This window comes from Pygocentrus nattereri, chromosome 4 (genome assembly GCF_015220715.1).
Source record: "Pygocentrus nattereri isolate fPygNat1 chromosome 4, fPygNat1.pri, whole genome shotgun sequence".
NCBI classification, from domain to species: Eukaryota; Metazoa; Chordata; class Actinopteri; order Characiformes; family Serrasalmidae; genus Pygocentrus; species Pygocentrus nattereri.
In genome coordinates, this window is record NC_051214.1 from 29902523 (window position 1) to 29927679 (window position 25157).

The 25157-nt window shown below is 37.7% G+C and overlaps 1 protein-coding gene across 1 annotated transcript; it reads right to left on the bottom strand.

Moving 5' to 3' along the window:
• Window positions 1-2315: 2315 nt before the first annotated feature.
• LOC108416218 (desmoglein-2-like) lies at window positions 2316-23734 on the bottom strand. The gene is made up of 14 exons (XM_017689249.1): window positions 23659-23734; window positions 18267-18392; window positions 17767-17916; window positions 16173-16314; window positions 14318-14484; window positions 14020-14154; window positions 13506-13691; window positions 11519-11940; window positions 10536-10678; window positions 10191-10412; window positions 9820-10059; window positions 5735-5874; window positions 5306-5566; window positions 2316-3991 (listed from the first exon to the last, which is right to left on the bottom strand). Exons 1-14 carry the CDS (start codon window positions 23710-23712, stop codon window positions 2885-2887), a joined length of 3495 nt encoding a protein of 1164 aa, XP_017544738.1. The 5' UTR covers window positions 23713-23734; the 3' UTR covers window positions 2316-2884.
• Between the last annotated feature and the right edge of the window lie 1423 nt (window positions 23735-25157).

Below are 25157 nucleotides of genomic sequence, written 5' to 3' on the forward strand. Positions count from 1 at the left end.
CAAAATATAGTACAATCCGATTGTACATTTTACAGTTCACTTGTCCTGAAGGCATTACTAAAGGTCAAATAAAGTATTTTTATAACTAAAAACACTTGAAAAATGGTAGGACAGAACAGACTTATCTAAGTAATGCGCACATATACCAAAATATTGGTAAGAGCAAAAATACATAATACTGTTGTTGGAGGAAAACTTTGTATCTCCAAAATGATAACTTTACAGAAGGAAAAAACATACTTTACTTTTAATGTAAGTCAGTGGAACCAGACTTTTTTCCAAGTAATTTTGACCAGTTTCATTTGGTCCATTCATCATTAGATTTACATAAAATGTAAAGGGTAACAGGTATTTTCAAATTTTGTCAAAAAAAATGGAGATACAAGGTTTTGTTCCGACAACAGCAATAAGCATGGTTAAAAATCCTCTTTTGAAACTGGATCATACGAAAGTGGAATTTCAAGAAGTAGGAATATCTGTCTGCCACATGGTTACCATGTATTGTAAAGGCAAATCAGCTCGTTGAAAAAGAATGTGAAAACGGTTACGGGTGGTGTTTTAACCACACGTTAGGTAGAGGACAGAGTGCTGAAGGCACACTATGCCACTTTGATAACAACTTATGTTAAGCTACTTTACGTACATACGTTTGTGGTTTTCTATTAAGATTTTTAAACTACTATGATCTAATTTACAGGAATACAATATTTACAGAGATTAAATACTAATCTCTGTAGGCAACGTGTTTCATTAGTGACAAGACAGGCATCGTCTATCATAAAGGCTGCTCTTACTAACATTGACTTTGTCAAGCATCAATTTTTTTCTGATATCTGGCAATGCTTATGATTGATGGTTGTGGATTGTAGATCATAAACAGTCAACTATAACTATATGCACTTAGAAACTTGTAGAACAGACCTACTTAGGTCTGTAGAATGCAAAAAGAAAACATAAGGATGTTTTAAAGAAACTCTTTGATGTAGGATCATCAGTAAGTTATGGAATGTGAAGAATCCATCTTTCATCTGCCATGTGATTTCAGTTAGTACGATGAATACAAATCAACTTGTTGAAAAAGAATGTAAATGCAAGGAGGGACTGACTGTCTATAATCACAATTTAACCCACTTCACCTAAGGGCCACAGAAAATCACTTTTGTGTAACCAGCCAGGTTGGTTTTGTTGTCTACCAATGAATCATGGAGTACAGACTTTTAATGTGGGGGTCTTTTTTAATGTGACAGTGTAGGGTCCTGGCCCAGCATATCAGCTTTGCAGTAGTGATGGGTTTCCAGAGCGACTTACAACTTGATCATTTTACACAAGTGGTCAGGGTAGTGTTAGGAGTCTTGCCCAGTGACTGTTGCTGTTATAATGTAGTCTGTTTGTCTAGGTGGGAAATTGAACCACAGTCTACAGCATAGAAAGCAGAGGTGTTACTCACTACACTATACCAAACACTATTCCTAAATAGCTTATGTTTGTTGTTTACGGTTGCCAACTTCACTCAAGGTGTATGAAGATCATCATGTAAACCGATACTTATTGTGACTAAAGCAGGCTTCCTGGGTCATAATATGCATTTCACTCAGACACTTTGCATGTAATTTTTTTTTTTATTGGGTTTAATTGGAGTACGTGTTTCAGTTCTATAATTACCATTCCCACTTAAAAATGATTATAAAACAAAATACCCAAGGTAAAAAATGTAGAAAACAAACATAAGATAAAAAAATACAATAACAACAAATTTTCTATTGACTCATGTGGATACTTGAGTATTAGCCTTGAATATTATTTTCTGTGAAAGATAAGAAGCAAAAATATTTAATGGCAAGCACTGATTTAATAAAGAAACACAGAACTGCTATTTACCATGAAACAACACCACAAATATCACAATCAATTTGAAAGTATTATTTTACAACCATTACCAGGCAAACCATTGAAAAGGTACATTTTCTTATCCTGTATGACCAGGAAACACTGTAAGTTACATTTGTTCTAATGAATATTACAAAACCTTAAGAGCACACTGTTCATTTGAAACTTTCACCACTCTTGCAATAATAATTTGGATGTAGTATAAAAACACAACCCCATAATATAATAATAAAACATCTTATATGGGGCAATTGTGGGCTGGAGGTTAGCGAACTGTCCCTGTGACCATAACGTTGCCGGTTTGATCCCCAGAGCCAACAGTACATGACTGAGGTGTCCTTGAGCAAGGCACCTTACCCCCACCTGCTCCCCGGCGCTGTGGATAGGGCTGCCCACCGCTCCGGGCAAGTGTGCTCACTAGTGTGTATTTCTAGGGTGTTTCACTTCACGGATGTGTTAAATGCGGAGGTGAAATTTCCCTGTTGTGGGACTAATAAGGGTATCTTAATCTATTTTTTATGGTACAACAGTCAGTGCATGAACAAAGAATGTAAGTCACTATACATAATATTATAGGATAACCCCTTTAATGACTACTTCCTTCAAAACACAATCTTTTTTAAAAGGATTCTTAAAAATCTCCAGATGCTCCCTGCCAACACTCATCCAGTTTCCCAAAAGCAACCTAAGAGTTAAGGTCGTCTTAAGTGATAGAAAAAGTATTCAGTGTAATGTTTGGTCTGCCATTTAAGAAACATCTATGTGCTACGATGCTCAGATGAAATTCAGCCCTGATCACTAGGCATGAGTACTGGACTTCCAAGAGAACTTCCATGAACCTGACTATCCACAAGAGTTTTATTCTGTTTACTTATTCCAAGTACATCCACCTCGTGGTTTACCGCCCCAGTTACCTTCCTCTGCAGTGTACTTATTTACTGTGCTGAAGCAATTTGACTTCCTACTAGTACCTGACCTGGACTCTCCACAAGGGTGATTATAATCTGTTCACCTCTTGCACCACAACATCCTCTTGTTTTATCCCACCAGTTCCCCATTGCAGTGTACTTATTTTTGCTGGCTTCAACTGTGCTGCAGTGGACTGACTTCCTACTAGTACCTGACCTGGATTCTCCACAAGTGTTACTGTATTCTGTTCACTTCCTTCAAGTACAGCTTCTCTGTGATTTACCCTCTGAAGGCCCATCTGCATTGTATTTACTCTCTTTGGCTTTAATGCTATTGTAGATAACTGGCCTGGCATCATTACGAAGTTCTGAGTTGGTGAAATGTTCTCAACTAGAGTTTGATTTAGTCCAGTTATGGCTTCCCCTAAAACCATATGTTCTGACCCAGGGGCCTTTTCCATGATAACAACCTGCTCACCCTTGAGTAACGTTCCATTGTTAAGGCCAGATGTTTGTCCTACTACTGAATGACCACTTGTTGTTATCACAGCCTCTGACCCAGTTTCTCCAGAGAAGGAACCCTGATGCATCCACTCTAAACCTCCCTGACACAAGACAAATTTGTCTCTAGGTGAGATGGGATGTTGGGATGTTATGATGTTGCTTTGTTGGTTTTCTGCATGATAACTTTGGTTAAGAATTATCCCTTCAGCTCCTGACATTCCATTGACCAGGTACATGCCTTGCCCTAATTCAACAGAGGCCTGTCCTGCCAGTAGAACAGTGGGGGGCACCTGCTCGACCATGTAGTATAAAGGTTCCTGAACCACGAACATTTGGCTTTGCATGGATGAATTCTCACTCATCAGTATCGGGGCTGGTGGTGACTCAACAGTAATTTCTGAAGTTTTCATTGTGTGACTAGAGCTCACAACATCTGCTGATCTTTCACAGGCAATTTCTGTTGCTTTCTCAAAAGTTGCTTTGGACTCAAGTTCTAACTCAGGACAGGTTAATCCACAGACTTGAGCCAGGGTAGTAAATTTTGGGCCCAGGTCATCCAAGAACTCCAGCTCATCAAACGATTCAAGAAGGCTATCACAAGTCACTGAACTGGCAGTTGATCCCTGCCCCTCATAACTGCACAACAGCAGCGCTTCCTTTAGTTGTTCATTCTCTGCTTCATGTCTTGCTTTCTGCAATAAAAAAACCCCAATTCATGAATTTTATTAAGAAGACTGTTTTTTTTATTTCATTTTCTAAGCCACTTCTCCCTCAGGGTCGTGGGGAAGACTGCTGCCTAAAGCCATATTCAGATTTAATTAGATTATCGGGGGATGTCTATAAAAAATAAATCATGCATCCAGGTGCAATATAATAACTACAGGATGTGTAAGTTTTGGGTTATAATTTCTAAAAACCATGTGAAAAGCTGATGACTTTGTGCATATAAAGTAATATTTTGATGACAATGTGAAGCGATATGTGAATATAAGGCACTTTATACACCATTACAATCACCTCTTTAATCAGTCTGCAAGATATTGCTTCTCTTATAGACTTTATTTTGCTTCTCTACCCTTCATTTTCTCAGGGAAAGAAGGAAAAAAACACTGACATAGCCAAAGTGGATGGAAATAAAATGATCGAGGAGCACATGTAAAAGTGGAAATTACCCTAGGACCTCATTTGAATTTCATCCCATTTAAACAGGACCTAAGAGGGCCCACTCTGAGAATTTGCTAAAGTAATTTGTCTGGAAGCATACTGGACCAGTATGTGCTGAAAACAGCACAGTACTCCTCATAGCAGTATGCAGTATAGTATACAAAATCTGAAAATTACTACAGGGCAGGAGTTGATACTACAGGACATGGTTAGAGTCTACCAACATCAGGTACTGAGGCAGGCAGACTGATCCCAAAACCCACCTTTTCTTAGCCAACCAATGACTGCTTAGTATCCATTGCTAGCTACTTTCCAACCTACCAGAGTGAAGGGTGTTGTTTTCTATTTAATTAATGAAGCTACAAATATATATTTTTAAAAATGAGCTTTAGATTTATCTTTGTGTTAAACGTGATTTATAAAGACACAGGGCGTCATATATCATGAAAATAGTGTAGCTGTGGCTACATAATGAAACATTTGGCAAGAGTAGTATGTCATCTGAATATCTTTGAAAAATGTATGTTGGTCACATATTATAATATTTGCTACTTCATAGTCCAATCAGTTTGTAAGCAGTATGTAGTAGGCCAGTAGTTCCCTACCCTTGTCCTGGAGTAGCCCTGCCCTGCATATCTTTGTGTTTTTTCTGTGTCCATCACAGCTAATCCAAATACTTAACTCACTAACAAGCTTTTTAGGATTTTGAACAGGGTGTACTAACCTCTTACTCATCCCCATTACATGTAAGCTGATTCTAGTTTCAGTGGAATGAAGGCTATATAAATCCTTCAGATTGAACTGGTTACATTCAGCCCCTCCCCACAGTTGGAGTCTCTTACCTGTGTGAAATATCGTTGTAGAAATGCATCAGACAAGGCCATGTCACTCTCTTTTAAATACTGGAAGTTGTCATCTCTTGAAGCGTTGTAGGCCATCTCCATCGCGCCAGTCTGTGCATAATCATATCCACCAAACACAGCAACTGTGGCAGGGGCTTGTGAGTTCATGTGTACAGCCATGTTTGAAGACACATTGCCTGCTTGGACTCTCTCTCCTTCAGGTAATAGGATTGAGAGTGGATCACTCAGCAGAGGAACCTCCTGCAAAGAGCAAATGTATAGCAAAATGCTTAACTACACATGAGTCAGCATGTCAAATGATCTCTGTTGCACTGAGCAGAGAAATTCTGAAGTTGCATCACAACCTAACAGTGTCGGAAATGTATTGTTGCTTGTGTGGATAAAAGAGAAATGTTGGGAATGTCGTACCCTGTCTTCCCCTGGTCCTTCGGTATGATATGGTATGAAATTTCCTTTTGTACCAAACGCCATGTCAGTAAGGTGTTTTGGAAAACCAACTCCTCCATTAGACGTCACACAGGAACAGTTCAGCAGGAGCACAGGTACCACTAAAACACACAAACACAGAGCATAGAACGTTACGGTATCTTGTGTCGCAGCAATGTCCCAACATCTAGTGTAAAGATTTCCAGAAGAGGAGAGGCTTTTGCCTCAGCAAAGACGGCAACAAATTCCCTATTGAGACCCTTGATTTCAGATGAAACATTGAGTGGGTGTCTTAAAACTTTTGGACATGTACTTCAGAGCTAAGGTCAAGAGTTAAGTTTAAAAAGCAAAATGGGCATCTAACCATTTGTGAAAGTCAAAACAAGTAACTGCTCCTTGAATAGCAAATGTGATCAAAAGTTATTAGATTGTGGCAAATATGACAGATTCTTGAAGACATAGAACACTGCCTCAGGAAAGAAGGAACAGGTTGAGAGTTGTGGTGTTATTGTGAAAGTTCAAGAACAAGGAGTTGAGGAAAGAGTAAATTAATCCTTTGTAGTTCTCAGACTTGATGCAGTAGTTTTCTAGGTATTCTTTAATTCTGTTATACTGAATGTTACTGTGGGGCCAAGGGCAATTTAACGAACAGACTTACCTGGGCTGAGTAAATCTGGGCCCCTGATTGGCTGTTTTTTTTCTTCTTTTTTTAATGAGATTTGTTTATTCCTTCTACCCAGATTGAGAAAAATACTTATTAAGCTGACTTTGTAACCTCTTATTCTCCAGGGTATATTTCTTTTTTTTCCATCTGAATTTACATGACCAAATTGTTAGGAAAATTATTCAGTAACTGCATGAATTAACAGTGTATCTATGATCACACATATTGCTATTTGTGGAAAAATGGGTCGACTTTCAGTAGAAAACAACTGTGAGTTCAGCTTCTTTTATTATAAGGGTGTAAAATTACATCACCCATCTATCTGACTGGAAAGAAGACAGTTACGGCTCTCATACATCAGCCACAATCAGATTCATAGATTATGAAATATGAAAGTTTTGAAGAATATGATGAAGTGCATTTTGGTACCACCGGTGGTTCCATGGAGTTTAAGAGGCTACAGATACCATAGAATGCATTAATTCAACATTTTAAATTGTTTTCTGATGTCTACGTTGAAGATACACTATATTGCCAAAAGTATTTACTTGTCTGCCTTGGCATGCATATGAGTGTGAAGGCAGACATCCCATTCTTAATCCATATTGTTTAATATGATGTCAGCCCACCCTTTGCAGCAATAACATCTTCCACTCTTCTGGGAAGGCTTTCCACAAGGGTTGTTTATGGGAATTTTTGACCATTCTTCCAGAAGCGCATTTATGAGGTCAGACACTGACGTTGGACGAGAAGGCCTGGCTTGCAGTCTCCGCTCTAATTCATCCCAAAGGTGTTTTATCGGGTTGAGGTCAGGACTCTGAGCATGCCAGTCAAGTTCCACATCAAACTCACTCATCCATGTCTTTATGGACCCTGCTTTTGTCACGATTGGCCCCTCCCAGTCCTGTCCATGTGTTCGTGTTGTGTTTTGGTCTAATCCACATGCTTTTTGTTTTTCCTTCTAGTCCGGCCCCTTGTTTCGTGACTCCGCCCCTGATTATTTCCACCTGTCCCTTATCGTCCCTGTTGTATTTAAGCCCTGTGTTTGCCTCTTGTCTTTGCTGGCCTTTGTTGTTCATTGTTTGGGATGTTGTTCATTGTTTGGGATGTTGTTTATTGTTTGATGTTTGATGTATGTTGTTTTTCTTCCGGCCCTGTTGTTTGTATACCTGTTTATTTTCATCATGTCTGTCCCTCCTGCTCAGGTGTATCCTGTCTTCCGCCCGAAGACTGCTGGGATAGGCTCCACAACCCCCCTGCGACCCTGACGGAGAAGCAGCTTAGAAAATGGATGGATGGATGGATGTCCCTCCTGCTCTGCGTATTGGCCATTTGAAACTGGACTGTATCAACCACGACCCTGGATTTGCCCTTAATAAAAGTTGCTTATCTCCGCATATGTGTCCACCTCCTCGCTCCGCGTTATAGCTTTGTGCACTGGTGCGCAATCGTGATGGAACAGGAAGGAGCCATCCCCAAACTGTTCCCACAAAGTTGGGAGCATGAAATTGTCCAAAATCTCTTGGTCTGCTGAAGCATTAAGAGTTCCTTTCACTGGAACTAAGGGGCCGAGCTCAACTCCTGAAAAACAACTCCACACCATAATCCCCCCTCCACCAAACTTTACACTTGGCACAATGCAGTCAGACAAGTACCGTTCTCCTGGCAACCACCAAACCCAGACTCATCCAGATGGAGAAGCATGATTGGTCACTCCAGAGAACATGTCTCCACTGCTCTAGAGTCCAGTGGCGGTGCTTTACACCACTGCATTCAATGCTTTGCATTGCACTTGGTGATGTAAGGCTTGGATGCAGCGGCATGGCCATGGAAACCCATATGCGCTGTTCTTGAGCTAATCTGAAGGCCACATGAACTTTGGAGGTCTGTAGCGATTGACTCTGCAGAAAGTTGGCGACCTCTGCGCAGTATGCGCCTCAGCATCCGCTGACCCCACTCTGTCATTTTACATGGCCGACCACTTCATGGCTGAGTTGCTGTCATTCCCAATCGCTTCCATTTGACAGCTGACTGTGGAATATTTAATAGCGAGGAAATTTCTGGACTGGACCGTTGCACAGGTGGCATCCTATCACGGTACCACGCTGGAATTCACTGAGCTCCTGAGAGTGACCCATTCTTTCATAAATGTTTGTAGAAGCAGTCTGCATGCCTAGGTGCTTGGGTTTATACACCTGTGGCAATGGAAGTGATTGAAACACCTGAATTCAATGATTTAGATGGGTGAGTGAATACTTTTGGCAATATAGTTTATGTGATGCATCGAGTTAAAAAAATGGCCAGCTGCAGTTTTACAGGTCCATTTACCATCCTATGGTTTTTGGGGTATCAGGAATGAATTGATGAGCTTTTGCTTCTCGTTTACAGCAAGGCATTGCAATAGCTCACAGAAGCAACATGTCAAAATACACACAGACAGGAAAATAAAATGGACCTCTGTGTAAATAAGCTAGGCCATCATACTATTTAGTTGGAACAGTTAGGAACTTGATCTTGTCCAAGGTTTGAGAAACTGAGTGAAATTTGACTAAGTCTAAGAACTTTGAATTAAAGTTGTCCAGGATCTTATTATAGATGCGGGAGCTGACGTTGGCTTTACAATTGCCAGCTTGTTTGAGAATTTTCCGTTCCACCTTAACTGGTGCTGCAGTTACATTCTGGCACCTGTACAAGCTGTACATTTAAAGTTGAGCAGAATATTCAGTTAAGAAGCTGATAAACAGCCTTCAGCCTTGTTTAAAGATGAACATCAACAATGCTCTTTGACAGTTCTGTTCCTTGGAAAGAGTTTGAAAAGTGATATAGACATCTGTAATTTGATTTTAAATAAGTACATGTATATTTTCATGAAACATCATTAGTAATAATTCCGAAATAATGTTGAAATGATATATTTACTAATCAAACATAGCTCTATATTCAGTTCTATATTAAAGTTTTCTATTCCACCTTAAATGGTGTAACAGTCACAGGCACCAGAAGTCAAGCGATGCACCATTTAATGTGCAACTGAAAATTCTAAAAAGAACCTGGCAGATAAGAAACTAACTTCCAGTACTGGAAGTCGCAAAACAAAGGTTTTGAGTTTCTGGACACTGTATAACGAAACCCATAGGGCCCACGACCACCTGTAACACAGGACCATCACAGAGCAGGTATTATTTGGGTTGATGGTTCATTCTCAGCACTGCAGTGACACTGATGTGGTAGTAGTGTGTTAGTATATGTCGCACTGGTATGAGTGGATCAAACACAGTAGTTTCTTCTTCTCTCTTTCTGCTCTGCATGTTTGTTGTTTGGTGTGTTTACTGTTTATTCTGCAAACTGCTGTGTGTCTGGTAAAAAAACACAGAGGCATCATTAAGGGCCTTGAACTACTCACAGAGGAGGATTAGGACTCCTAGAAGAAGAAAGCCAATGCCTGGTGCTCCAAACGAAGCAGTGGCAGCAGTTTTAACAGCACGACTGTGGCTGCACGTTCCTTCCTCTGAGCAGGTGCACACCTCTATCTGGAGGACTTGTTTGTCAGGACAGGCCAAACCCTGTTGATCTTTGATTTCCATGGTGACTTTGTAGGAACCAGGCCACAGGCTTTCCTGTGGTATCAGTACAGCCGCTTCATCTGAAGAGGTGCATAATGAATTACAGACATGCTGTGGAGTACGATCACTGATTATTTGTGATTATTTAATGGATTCATTTAGTGTGTAGTCGGTTATTGAAGCTCTAAGCTAATTTTGAACCAGCACTGACCACTTTTCATCTTCACGTTCCATTTTCCTGTTGTCTCCTCTGGAATCACAAGGAACTGAAGAGGAGCACCATTGGGACGAGCATCTGCATCCACTGCTGTGACATTAACCTCTGGGACATCACTGCACACACGCTGCAGTGTACTGAGCAATGTAGGACAGTTGTCATTGACGTCCTCTACCTCTAATGCTATGGTTCCTGTGGCAGTCAGAGACGGCATATCTAGGGAAGAAAATTTTCAAATTAAATCTATTTATTCAATTTTCATAATCTGACAGACTCTAATCCTAAGAGATAGTGATCTTCTGACTCCAGGAGTTTGTGAAGTTTACGTTTGTTTCATACCATCTGTTATGCAGAGGATCTTGGCATAATAGGTCCCATTGACAACATATGGTGATTCTCGATCTGGTATCTTGTTGAGTTTAATCTCAGCTGTGTTTTCATCAATGGACAGCCAGTTAGCAGGGTCATATCCTTTAGCATATCTAAAAATAAATAAAGCACATATTATGGAATTTCACTGCCTGCATTGTTATGAACACTAAACAGTTAACTCTAAAATTGAACCGGTTTTCTTTACTTTTTAATAAAGTGGTACATATAACTCAAATGAAAAGGTTAATAATGAATGGAAAAGCTTTATAAATTAAAAAATACAAAAAGTGTTTGGTCACATTGTCTTTATTTGGCAAGCTGCAGCTTGTGGATGACATATATTTGTGTGCTGGAAAAGTGTCACTTGAAACTGCAGTCATTGTTTTGCATTGTTTTTCAGTTAGGATTCTTTATTTAGATTGTTTTGTGTGTTTTGCTTGTTTGGAAAATTATTTAGTATTTTATGTCTATGCAGCATGTGATAATAGTGGCATCAGTTTAGTTTAAAAAATAAAAGCCAATTTTGATTTATTAAAATTACTTCATGCTTGTAAATAATAAGTTGGTATGCAAGAAATTGAAAAAAAAAAAAAACCTTGCCATGTTCCATTGTGGCAACTTGGCATATTTGAAAATAATGTCATATAGAGTTTTTCTCTGTTTCTAAACATTAAAATATTTGGAGATGAGCAAAATGTGTAGTTACTATTTATTTAGTATATAATGTAGCATAATATAGTATTATTACTTTTAGTATAACTATCAAGTGAATCAAACATTTTAAGAACATGGTTTTAATAATGCATACAAAAGGGGTCAAGGTTAAGTAAGGGCTATTCTCATTGGATCTGAATTGGGGTTCCAACTAAATGCCATTCATTTTTATTTTACTTTTGAAGACTAATAATATTCTCTGAATGCCTGAAGAATCTAGACTCTAGAACACTAACCTGACTTTTTCTGCTGGTTTTCCTGTGTCACCATCCATGGCAGGGTAAGTAGCAATAACTCTTGGCATGGAACTGCCTTTAGTTTTCTCTGACACAGGCACAACTTTAGGACGTGGCCTGTATTTTGGTCCATCTGGCCTATTGATCACACTAACCCTTATCATGTATATCTTGTGCTTTATTAGACTTGTGCCTGTTCCTCCACTGCCAGGTCTTATTGGTCTGCCTCCTGTGCCACCCACTCCACCTGCTCCTGTTCCAGCACCTTGTCCGCTCCCAGAGCTACCCCCAGCACCTGATCCTCCTCCAGAACCACCCCCAGTCCCGGATCCAGACCCCATCCCTGATGCAGCTCCCACAGGAGCTTTGTTTTCCAGAACCAAACCCAAATCCAGATTAGTGGTGGTTTCAAAGTCAATAGACTGCAGGAGAGGTGAAGAGAAAATAGAGAACTCACAGTAAATTGCCAGTAATTACATTTACATGAGCATCACAAGTTTTACAGTACTGTCCTACACCTTTTATTTTTAGTACATGTTGTTTATTTCAGGAGATACAGTATTTCTAAGAGATTAGATATGATAGCCCACTTGCACAAGGAAAGGAAAAATCAAAGGAAAGTAAGTGAAAATGCACTATTCAAAATAAATAAACTATTCAGTTATAAGATAAAGAGAAAATGATATTCCTAACAAAAAGGCCTGCACTGCAAAAAATGGTATCTTGTCAAATAAAAAAAAATCTTAAACCTAGTCAGTATATCTAATATTTCTAATTGAGATTTTTGTAAGCTTATTATGATTATTACTGAAGATATTTTCTGACATTTTGCTCTTTAAGTAAGAGTAAAAAGGTCACTTTGTCAAGTAACATCATCTCACTACATTAGCACATCATTTTGCGTGTTTCAAGATTATTACTAACAACAAAATAAATGACCTGCAAATGTAGTGAGTAATTTTATCTATAGATATTGGTAGATCATTTTTCTTGTTTCAATATATCATGCTGATTTTGCAGATTTCAAGAATGCAGCAAAATCATCTGCCAATAGAATTTCACTAGATAAAATTACTTGGAACAAATAAAAACTCTGCAAATAAGTTGAATCTTATGATACGGGGGGATTTACTCGAAAGAGGTCCCGAATATTCTGCTGTAACTTCCGTCAGGATGAAGCAATCTGAACCAAAAAATGTGCTACATACTTTGATGTATGTGTAATGGCTTGCTTTAAATGCAATGCTAGAAGTGATCTGTTTTCTGCCGGACACATGAAGGGGTACAGGGGTATGAACCCAGAAGTTGCAAACGGAGGTGAACCACTCCGATGCAGGAGCATCCTGGCTTGTTTGAAGCTCCATATACTGAGGAGCACACTGCACATTGTTTTGTTCAGATTGCTTCGTCCCAGTGAGAGTTATTACAGAATATTCTGGGCCTCTTTTGAGTTAATTTTCCTGTATTTCTACAATCATCTTACACTGAGATGTATTAGGTATATTGACTAGATTTAAGATGATTTCACCCACATTTGTGCAGGGAATCGACTGGCCACCCCAGAACATCATTGAATATGTTTGGGATTATGTCTAAGACTGGACTTTAGAGGTGTGAGAAAATATCCTTGAAAACCTCAAGAATGGCAGCTGTAATAAAAGGTAAAGCGATGACAAACTTATTCCACCATAAATGTTAAATTATGTTTAATTGTTGAGGCTTCTGTACAATTTTGCATTAAATGTATGTTTTCTGCTTTTTTTTACTGATACTGAAAAAGTAACACTTTATTTAAACTGAAAATAAAATAAATGAAAGTTGGTCTCTGACCTTTGAACAGTATAAATTCTGTGCATTTATTCAGTTTTGGCTAAAGCATCAGTGATCAGTGAACAACATATTTATAGTAGTGACTGTACTTTTGGGCTGTGCTCTTTTGTAAAAACCCCAAATCTAGTGTTAAATGTAGAAAAGTGCAGGGACGGACCTTGATGAGGTACAACACCCCCTCGTTTGTGTCAGGGTCTGTAATAATACTGAAATATCCATCCTCATTTCCTGACAAAAGCTGAAATACAGTGAGCCAGTTGTCTGTCCGTTCCTCATCTTTATCCAAGGACTGGATGCGTAGAACTTCCACATCAGCCACATGCTCATCCACAGACACTGTATACTGTAAGAAAAATATCACCCATTAAAACCCAATATTTTCCTAAAATGCATGGACTAATGTTAGTTTTAAGAGGGAATGCATGATCAATATTTAGATGAAGTTGGAAAGAAAATGGTGATTCTAGATTATTTTTGGATACATTCTCATATATAATAGCTTCTCAAATAAACAATTATTTCTCTTTTTTTCACCATGCAGAGTCAGAAGGAGATAATATTGAGGACAATGTAATTAAAGTAAAACAGTGGGATAGAAGTCCTAGAAGTTCAGTGTAAGTTCTGATTATAGTAGTTTTTTAAGATGTGTAAGAATGTAGAGAACCATTTACCTCATCTTTCTCCAGAGTGGGCATGTTGTCATTAATGTCTAAGACATGAATATTTACTGTAGTCGTTGCTGTGTTGCCGTCTGGAGCTCCGTCCATATCAGTGGCTTTTACAGTAAGAACGTAAGAGTTTTGCGTCTGATGGGGAAAAGTTCAGTGCAGAGTTGAGAAGGAAGGGTGTGAATTAGTATCAATGGTAGGAATGCATGATTTACAAACATTCATGAAAAGGTTGGCTATGTTCATAACAGTGTCTGTGTATGATAGTAGAAATAGCACAGCTAAAATGATTAGCAATAACCTCTCTATCCAGTGATGAGTCCTTCACACTGATATGCCCAGAGTGTTTATCAATGGAAAAGAACTGCTTGCCGTCTGGCTCCTGCTTGATTATGCTGAAGGCAATCTTAGTGTGAGCAGAGTTTGGCAAATCTGCATCTGTAGCATTGACTGTTGTTACAAACGTACCTGGAAGTTAAGAAACTGTTGTAAAACAATGTCCAAACAATGGGTGTCTAACAAATACAGAGTCAGACCAAATTTCCCCAGTGAGTTTGTTTGGAAATGTTGAGAAAGCTGAAGCAGTGTTTCTCTGACGTTGAAGAAGGACACAAATTCACATTGCACCTAACATTTGTCCAGGTGTGTAAATGCTTTAACAGCTGGAGTTGAGTAGCAAAATGACAAAATACATGTAATGGCGTTATTTAATCAGGATACCAAAAAAGTAACTGTATTTCATTACAGTTAAAAAGACAGTAATTAGATTACAGGCACATTGTAAAAACAGGTGATTACCAACAAGATTACATTCAAACTCATCATGTCACCGAAATTTGCTGTTTTAAAGATAAACATATCAAATGAGTCTGTAGATTTGAAGAGTTTTGACCTGGGGGAAGGAGACGGGGGGGATCCTCAAACAAGAACATTGTTGGTGTTTTATCTAGCCAATCTATAGAAATATTATTTTAAGTGTTTTATTGTTATTGGCAGAACTGAGATCTACAGTGTTTTCCTCAAGATATTTGGATCAGGTGTTTTACCTGGATTTCCCCACTGCCAGATTCTACTGCAGCAGACTCATCTGGTCTGACAGTGAACTCTTTATTCTCATTTGTTTCTCCAGTTTCTAAGGCAAGGCGAGGCAAGTTTATTTATATAGCACCTTTCAAACACTGCTGTTATTCAAAATGCTTTACAAATTAGAAAATTCTGAGTCAGAGATGTTTAACAAAAGTAAATGCAAATAGAAAAAACAACTTTAACATGATTAAAACAATACATTTAAAGGAGAAATCATTGTTATAAATCAAATTAGAAATTAAATTAGGACAGTTAAATAATTAGGTTAAAATTTAAAAGTTAGATTAGGATTAAAGAAAAGTGTCTGGTGTCGAGGCCCTTCTGATGCTCTCTGTTGTAGTTCCATTTTAGAGCAGCAGAGTAGCTAGACTTTAAACTTTTTCTTGGGGAGCAAAGGTAAACAAGTTGTAATCTGTCATCTTTGACCTTTTTGCTAAAAGTGAAATCAGTGACTGTTTTAATCTGAAGATTAAATGACCCTTATTAGTCTCACAATGGGGAAATTTACCTTCTGCATTTAAACCAGTGCAGTGAAACACCACATACACACTAGTGAGCACACACACTAGGGGGCACTGAGCACACTTGCCTGGAGCAGTGGGTAGCCCTATCCACAGCTCCCGGGGAGCACTTGGGGGTTAGGTGACTTGCTCAAGGACACCTCAGTTATGTACTCAGCTCTCGGGATCAAACCAGCGACTTTCTGGTCACAGGGCCAGTTCCCTAACCTCCAGCCTATGACTGCTAGCCTGGATGACTGTTTCTGTGCAGCACTATGATTCTATTTATAGTCATCTATAATCGATCATTCTGTTTCATAAAACAGTCCAGTTTTAATGTTTGATGTGTTAAATTCTTGGTAATAAAGTCTTGTTGAAATTATTCTTTTTTTATTTAATTAAACATCTTTAATTAAACACAAGTAATCCAAAGTAGAGGAATCAGATTACTTCAATATAATAATCCTAGGTTTTTGGATTAGATTACAGTTACATTTTCAACAGGTTAATCAGCAAATCTCTAAATACATTTTTAACCTTCCAACCCTGATAACAGCAGATCAGACTCACCCACAGGACCGCCTTCATAAACGCTGGCTGATTCTGGGTTAATAAACACAGGTGGGTTGTCATTTTGGTCTACCACTTCAAAGGGTAAGTTAATGGCCTCTTCAGCAATGGTGTTATTTCTATACCATGCAACACCTTCCAGCTGTGGAAAAAGAGAGAGAAATAAATAAATAAATAAACTTGCCTAGGACTGAAATGAGTTTATTATGACTGATATTTCCTTATATACAGTGCTTTGCAAAAGTCTTAGGCACTTAAGTAAATAGTTTTAAGTTAATAGTTTTTGTATCTGTCCTATATACAGTACATATATATAGTGTATATAATCAAATTGGGCACCCCTTACATGTTTTGTTAATTTTCTAAGTGAAACACTTTCACATATCCTGTACATAAAACATAAGAGTAGCCTGTGGAAAACGTTTGGCACAAATTATTATACTATGTTTTCTTTTACTCCAGTACATTAAATTTAGCCAAAAATGGAAATCATGCACTAAGACTTGCAAAAAATGCCATATTTAAGTATGTTTTCTGTAGAGGATGTATTACCTTGTTTTCACTTGGTTTCACAAATCATATAAAACATGCAATTTAACCAGAGTTGTTCAAACTTTTCCAGTCTATGAAAAAGTTTCAGCCACCTGGGAAAATTAGCTTTAAGAAGCCATATCTGGGTATTTATTTGCTTAGAAAACATACAATGGCAATGTTACAATAAATACTAATAACTGTAACACAGTAAGTAGTGATTTTATGTGTCACTGTTCTAAAACATATATTCTTGTCACCTTTTGCTGTATTTGTGTGGATATACATTTTACATTTAGTATAATGATATGTGGTGTTTTAAACAACGTACTAAAGTGCTTTTGCACTTTTTGCAGAGCCCTGTATATATACTACTTAGACAAAAGTATTGGGACACATTCACATTATACATACAGTAGCTTTTATGAAACCCCATTCTAAATCCATAGGTATTAATATAAAGTTGGTCCCCCTTTACAGCAATAACAACCTCCACTTTCTGGGAAGCTTTCTTGAAGATACTGGAGTGTGTCTGTGGGAATTCTTACCTGTTAATTCAGAAGAGCATTTGTGAGGTCAGACAAGAGTCTGGCTCACAATCTACAGTTTAGCTCATCCTAAAGGTGTTTGATGGGATTGAGGTCAGGTCACATCAAACTCACCCAGCCATGCTTTTTATGGACTTTGCTTTTTGTTTCCACAAAAGCATACACAAAATGTCTTGGTATGCTTAGGTATTAAGATTTCCCTTCACTGGAATGAAAGGGACTAGGTCAACCCCTGGAAAACAACCCCATATCATTATCCCTCCTCCACCAAACTTTAAATTTGCACAGTGCAGTCAGGCATTCACTAAACCCAGACTCATCCATCAGACTGCCAGATAGAGAAAGGTGATTCATCCCTCTGCAGATTACATTTCTGTTAGGAGGGGTGTCCCAATACTTTTGTCCATGTAGTGTATGCATTTGTATGTGTGTATTTATATATATATATATATATATATATATATATATATATATATATATATATAAGTGTGCATGTACTGGTGTTCTGTCCTCACTTGATATGCAGCCTTTTCCTCCCTGTCCAGTAAGTCTGTGATCCGGACCTTTCCTGTCTTCTCATCCACCACAAATAAGTTATAGGGTGGCTGGTCAGCTCCAGAGCCTTTCAAGCTGTAACGCAGTTTACCACCCAAATCTGATCCAATCTGAGACAGTTTCCATAGAAAGATAAGTGTTAAGTGGAACAAGAGTCAAATGCAAAGGTAAAAGTACTGGAAGCTTCTAAATGAAATGAAACCAACACAGTTGTTGCCAAAGGTAGCTTAACTGAAAGACAAGACTTAATGTTAATAGACTGTGTTTTATTCATGTGGAAATCAAATCTAGTAAATTCAGTTTACATCTGTGTTACATGACAGACTGTTTGTTGTTTTGCTATTTCATTTAGGTTTCTAGATTTTCTGTATTAGATGTCTGTATTAATCAAGTACATAGTCCTTAAAACTGTTATAAACCACACATCTGGATGTGCCCAATACTGCTAAAGTTGTCTTACTCGGGCAATGAAATCTTCTTTTGTATAATCCACATTTTCCATGAGCTTTACCGCAGGGATAACCCAGTCCCTTTTCTGCCGCTGGTTCTTGTAGTGTTTCTGGCAGTGTACTGCATCAGCCAGGAGCTGAGAGAACACAAAATAAATGAGGACACATCAGTTTTTATCTTAAAAACTTTGACTCCATTAATGTCTGGGGTGCAAACATTGGGATTGCATCCTGTCAAAGCTGAAACTAAAACAAGTAAATGATCACATGATCAACTAAATGATCATATATATATATATATATATATATATATATATATATACAAATAACAACAAATGAGTTGTTTATGTGAGCTCACTGTCACAGCAATGCAAACCCAGATTACCCCAGTGATGGGTGTAGTACATGATTGGGACCTATTAACAGGCTATGCAAGTGTCTTCATGCAAGTGTGTCATGTGAAATTTTTTTGTTGTCTGAGAAACTAATATTGGAGCATATGAGAGAATGACATGGAGCCACATGCCTCAGTATGATTAAGCACAGCATTTTTAACATATGAGCATTGAATCAGTAACATTACAGCTACGTTATCAAGACTCCCTTATAAAGAAAACATTTTTGCCATATTAGTAAAAACTGAAAGAAAAAACTTTAGTATATTTTATTTATATTAAAGTGATGTTCACATTTGAATCAAGTCATTGCAGTGTATCACTTTTTAGAGTTACTTGCATTTAGACAGTTTATATTACAAGTTGCAGATTTCCATCAGATTCCATCTGTCAGTGGAATTCTGTTGCACAATTAGCAAATGTTAGTGTGTTCATAACAATGTTATACACTATATTACATGTACTGTATTTGACATTGTTGTTTAACACTGTCCTCAAGATATACAACACATTTAATAATGGGATTAATGCTAATGGTCAATATTATAGTATGCTAACATTACCTTAAATTAATAGGCCTGCAACATAAATAAAAGGTAAATAAAAATATTTTATTCCATGTCTCATTATGTGTATCTGTTGAAAAAGTCCCAAGCCGAGACTTTATTAATCGAATCCTGCTAATAAACAACAGGGCTTTAATGTTCTGTAAAATTTTCAGCTAAAAACAGTGAGAAGTATATGGTAGAAGAATTTTTTCAATATTCTGCACTATTACTAGGTCTCTATTCAAACTGAAGTAAATTTGTGAAATTGACCATGTGGCCTTTGCCCAGAAAGGAAAATTGATTAATTAATTAATTAATATTTTTTTCGAATATTATTTATGTATTTACACTGAATGGTAAAAAAATCCTGCTATTGCATCCTGTGCTTAACAAAAATGACGTTGTGTCATTTTGTGTTTGGCCTCTTGCCCAAATAAGGTGCTCCAGGTCTAAGCTGTTTTTGTCTATGTGAGCACCGAATATCATGCCCAAAAATCACCCCCGCCTGACACTATGGGGAAGAAAAATGTTCCAAATCGAATGTGTTTTCCTCTGTTATAGATATTGTATTTTAGTCTTTGTATATTTTTCACATTTCCCAATAGTAAAATTGCTGTAATGCACAGCCTCTTGTGTCTTATTGCTTTAGCAAGTAAAGTGTCCCACTGTTCTGTTCTCATTTTCCTGTCTGTAAGTCTTCATTGCCTTTATGGTGACTTGTTAGTATAGTTTGTATAATTTACCCCTAATTATGTCTGTTCCCTTTAATACCACAAGAAGCCTTAAGACCTTTATAGTGCTGTATGATACTTCTAATATAATACACACACACACACACACACACACACACACACACACACACACACGCAGATCTTCTAAGCCGCTTCTCCTACAGGGTCGTCAGGGGTGCTGGAGCCTATCCCAGCAGTCATCGGGCGGAAGGCAGGATACACCCTGAACAAGTTGCCAGTCCATTGCAGGACAATATATAATATAATATAATATAATATAATATAATATAATATAATATAATATAATATAATATAATATATAATCCCTATAATAGTCATATTCTTGTAGAAATTCATAATGCTTATGTGGTGTCCTGTAATAAACTGTAGTAACTGTTCAAATTCGCTGTAAGAGTCTTAGTGTAATTTCCTGAAGAATTTCTGTTGATCGTTTTCATATGCATGGGTTTTGTGTGAACGCTTGTTTGTGGCTTCCTGGTTTTGTGTTTTCAGGTGTTCCTGTATGTGTCAGTCTCCTCGTACTCCCAGTTTCCATGTTCCTTTGTTTTGATCTTACCTGCTTTTTCTTTTATATCTAACCTGACCTGTGATAACTAAACCCTGACTGACTGTTTCTGAACTTGAACTGCTAAAAATGACGACCATGTCGGCATAAAAAAACTCACCACTTACATATTTTATTTATTCATCTGACAATGCAAAGCAAAAATGTGAAATAAAGCAAATCACTCTCCATACTGCATGGAAATTAAACATAGTTTTACAAAATCCTATTTGACCAACATTATGGTGTTGGATTGTCATTATTATTGTCCTAAAATCATTTGAATTTTGCACATTTGCACATGAAATTTGTCGCTGTTGGAACAAAACCTTGCATCTCTGATTTTGACGTTTTGTATATTTTTACATCATTTGAAACCACCAGCTTCTCATTACTCTTTACAGATGTTTGGTGATGAATAGACCAATAGAAATGCTTAGAATTATTTGGAATAAAATAATTTAAAAAAAAAAAACCTCCAATAAACACAAAGAACATATGTTGTTTCTCAAGCTACACAGCACAATACTACAAATGCAGCAATTTACCAGATAGAGATTTTCAAATTTTTCCAGTGGTAAACAAAAGTGAGGCTGATTTTGTATTTTGTACTCTTTCCCAAATAGGGCGCTCCAGCCCTAACATGGTTTTGTCTTTGTGAAAACTGAAGGCTGTTTTGAAAAATAACACCAGACACTGTGGTGAGGACAAATGTTTTAAACCTAATAAGGTTTATTAAACACTTAGTTCCAGGCCTAAAATCTGATTGGCTGAGCTGCGTTTGAAGCCATTGTAAAATCCACAGTATAGTACGGCTATGAGCATTTCACAACAACTGTATCACTGCGCCAAAGCACGAAAAACCCTTCCTCTGTTAATAGATTAATATCTGACTATAACACTGATCGCACAGAGCACTGTTGTGTACTGATGATGTAAGGACCAGTTTAAACTGAGGGGCTGAAAACTGTTTTTCTTTGCTAGAACTAGGCTGATCAGCTAGCCAACAGGCTAAAAGATAGCAAGCATGCTAAACTCTAACATTAATATCACAGGCTTGAATTAAAATACTCACAATGTGACTCACTGAAAAACAGCAATATAAAAGTGTCACCTGAATGTCTTGTATGCTTCAAATGTTCATGTTTCAGTCAGAAATAGCATCAAACCCAGGCTGAATTCCATACTCCCTTAGTTAAATAGTGTGCTGGAGGGGTGCAGGAAAAACTTGATTCTTAGATGCATCGCAATGCGGATGTGAACGATTCTGAATCGATTGATAAATGTCAAAAAAAGAATTTGTCAATCTTGGAAGTGGGTAAGTGCAGCGCCCAGACAGTCTTTGGCAGCACGCCAAACAACAACACAGCTGGATGAGCGAGAAATCCGCCTGACTGCCTCTGCATTAAAGCCAGGTTCAGTCAGGAGACACAACCCAAATGTTTAGAAGAGTCCTTTTAACAAAAGTCAAACCACCTTGGAAGTCACAACATTTAATGTCCAGTATGCCTCAGTGTGTGCTGATGTTCTTGTATAGGCTAAAAAATATGAACGAAAACACAGACTTACTTTGCTCTGCTTTAAACTTCAGCTCAGCTATAGCCACTTTCCAACTTTTCCTCAGAAGCAGAGCAGCTTATTGTAAAATATCTCTCAACGTTCGGCTGTTTTACGAGGCGGAAGTTCAACTGTTTCATTCCACCTTAAATTCTGACTGAGGTGCCAAATGTAAATGCGGCACCATTTAAGGTGGAACGGGGAAATTCGAAAGAGAAGCGGCTTCATCTTCACAACTTTAGTGTTTGACAGTCTCTCACATGACAGTCTCTCGCAGATTTAACAAACCAGGAAACCAACTGCGCTGCTCATAAATGCGAATAAGTCCATTCGTCTCCAAATGTTCGTCTTAAATCTCTTTGCCTTTTTGTAACTACTAGCGAGGCAAGACTTCATTGCTATGTGACCTGCAATATTCTCAGTCGTTGAGAACCAGGGCTTTCGCACTATGTTGCACGCTTTGGATTCATGTCTATCGAATCGTGAGGTGCCTAAAGATTCCGACCCCTAGTGTGCTGTGTAACATTCATTCTAGAAATTTGAGAGTCAGAATGGAAGACGACTCACGGTGGTAATTTGGTGACCAAAAAGTATTTAAAAACAGCGACTAAACATTCTTCCTCTCATTCAGTGGTCAACGGTTGCTTAGCAACGACACTGTACACTAAAGGAACTACATTTGCTGGTTTACTTTTCTAAAATATTGTTTATTTTAATATATATTATGTTGGCCGTCATTTTATAAAAGCAATAAGCCACTGGAGTCAGCGCGTTACTGCGCTACAAGTTGTGCCAAACAACACCCTTCCGCATGATAAAATGCCTCCCGTGGCTTATCGCTTTATTTTATTCTACATATTTATCCTACTTTGAATTGTAAAATTGTTAAGCAGTTGAAATATGAATAATGCTGGCCTACACATATACATACACTACAGATATTACATTGCATATACATAAGATTCAAGTTTTTGGTCAAATGGTGATGAAATACACTCTTAACATGGAGTGGTGTAGTAGAAGGACCATCATCTTTGGTTGTCTTAATAGCCTTTTAATAGCTGATTCTTTAATGGAATATTATGGAATAAGTATTTTTAAGCTATTCTCTGCCTAATCTCTATCAAATGGTTGATAATTATGGACAATAGTTTAGACATTTTTCGCTGTACTCAGAAAAACAGTACACTTTGTTGACTCAAAATACACTTATAGTAGAATCCAGTGGGCAGTGTGTTTCGAGTTTACAAGTTATTAAAATGTAACCACTAAAATGCCTCTTAGGCAAACAAAGGAAGCTCTTCTATGGCCTCACTCCAACAAATCTTTTCAGTTTCAACACACATCATCTCTTAAGACAAATCTGGCAAAGTATTATGACAGAAGGTAATGCAGAAAATGAATATTAGATATTAGACATAGAAAGAGCAGGTTTGTACATGTCACTGCTGGTGAACATGCTGACAGGTTCTCTGTAAACAGCTTTGTTCATGGCATTCCTTTGATCTACACTATTTCCAACCTTGCAGCGCGGGCACCATCAGGTGTATTTACCTTTTTAAACCCTGAAACCTGACATGGAATTTTTGAGTTGTGCCTAGGCTCACCTTTACAGCGAGGAAGAGCAGCAGAGCCTGACTCAGTGAAGGGCGGGTCTTCATTCTGCATCGAGGCAAGCGCGAAGAATCCAAAAGAGAACAATTATAGCTGAAGCCTTCAGAGATCATTTATATATGTACTCATGCGGCATCTAAACTATGGCTTTTAACCAAACCCACTTGAGGAGTGGCCATCTAATCATTTTTGGAGTGCATGCACAGGTGCTTGTGGTTTGGGGGGGGTGTTGGGGGGGGGCTTGTTTTCATTTCATTGTAAGTCTTTAATGATATTTGCCCTCGTTTCTCTGGAACTCATTACAGAAGAGAAGGGCGTGTTTCTCCACTCTTTGAACAGTGAAGTAGTCTATCCAAAATGTAGTGCTGCTTTCCTTGAAGGCTTTAAGTGTAACATGGCAAACTTTTTAATTTGGTCACATGATTGAACTAATGTCTTTATTTTTTATTTCTTATTTTGAACTAATGGCTTTATTTTTTATGTCTTATTTTTTGACAAATTTTTCCTGAAGTCTAGTGTCTGGCTCTGTCTTAATGTGTGGACATATAATTCATAGACAGCATTCATACACAACAGCTTAAAAAATGTGAAACACAATCTGAGGAAATTTACAATGTCCTTGTCAGAAATGAAACCAGTTAAGATGCTGTAGTTTGTATAGAAAATGCTATAATATGATTGTGGCCATATGGCAACAGCATGCAGCAATGGAGCGGCAACCTGCAGCTCGTATAGTGGGAGTAAATGAATACATTATCACAGGATACTGTTTTCTATACATGTTTATTACATTCCATAACTTTCTATGTTTTAAAATCATGGCTATCATAAGTGATTATCACAGTTTTCACAGCTTTGTTATTTAGTTAATAGAGCTGCATTTGCCTTTTTTATATTTTCATTTTTGTGCTCGTGCTGTTTCCTTGTAAAGTGTAGTAGAATTAATGCTATGCTCTGTCGGTATATCAGTTTATTGTATACATTGCGGATTGTAGTTCCCTTGTTACATGCTGCTGCCATATAGCAACAAAATACAAAGTAACGCTCCACACATTGTTTTTTTTTTTTTTAATGTTTTCATATTTCTATTAAATATTCTAAGATGTGTGTTTTACAACTTGTATTGAACTGAAATGGTGCTTTTAAACCAGAAAACAGAAACCATGTTGTCAGCTGATTACATAATGAACCACAAAGATGTTTTAAAGCGCTAGAAGTGACTGCTGAAGTTATGTAGCATCAATCACTGTAAAAATGAATACATAAAATGTGTTGTTTTGACTAAAATTACAATCAGTCAGGGTGTTAGCTTTTTAAGTTAAAACACCATCTCATTCTTTACAGTAAAGTTAAGAAAAGGCTACATTTAGTGACCTGTGTGGCAATGGGCCTAACTATGTCCAGACTTCCATCACTCTTTCCCATTAATCTTATTAATAACTCATTTTTAACTTATGTTGTATTGTTTTCTATGCAGTTTTTGAATAATAGT

What these genes read in the sequence shown, in the direction of transcription:
- LOC108416218 (XM_017689249.1), bottom strand. Translation starts at nt 23,712, where the DNA reads ATGAAGACCCGCCCTTCACTGAGTCAGGCTCTGCTGCTCTTCCTCGCT. An exon ending in AAGAAGATTTCATTGCCCGA is followed by an intron (nt 17,917 to 18,266) that starts GTAAGACAACTT and finishes AAACTGTCTCAG; the next exon opens with ATTGGATCAGATTTGGGTGG. An exon ending in CCACTCTGGAGAAAGATGAG is followed by an intron (nt 13,692 to 14,019) that starts GTAAATGGTTCT and finishes TTTTTCTTACAG; the next exon opens with TATACAGTGTCTGTGGATGA.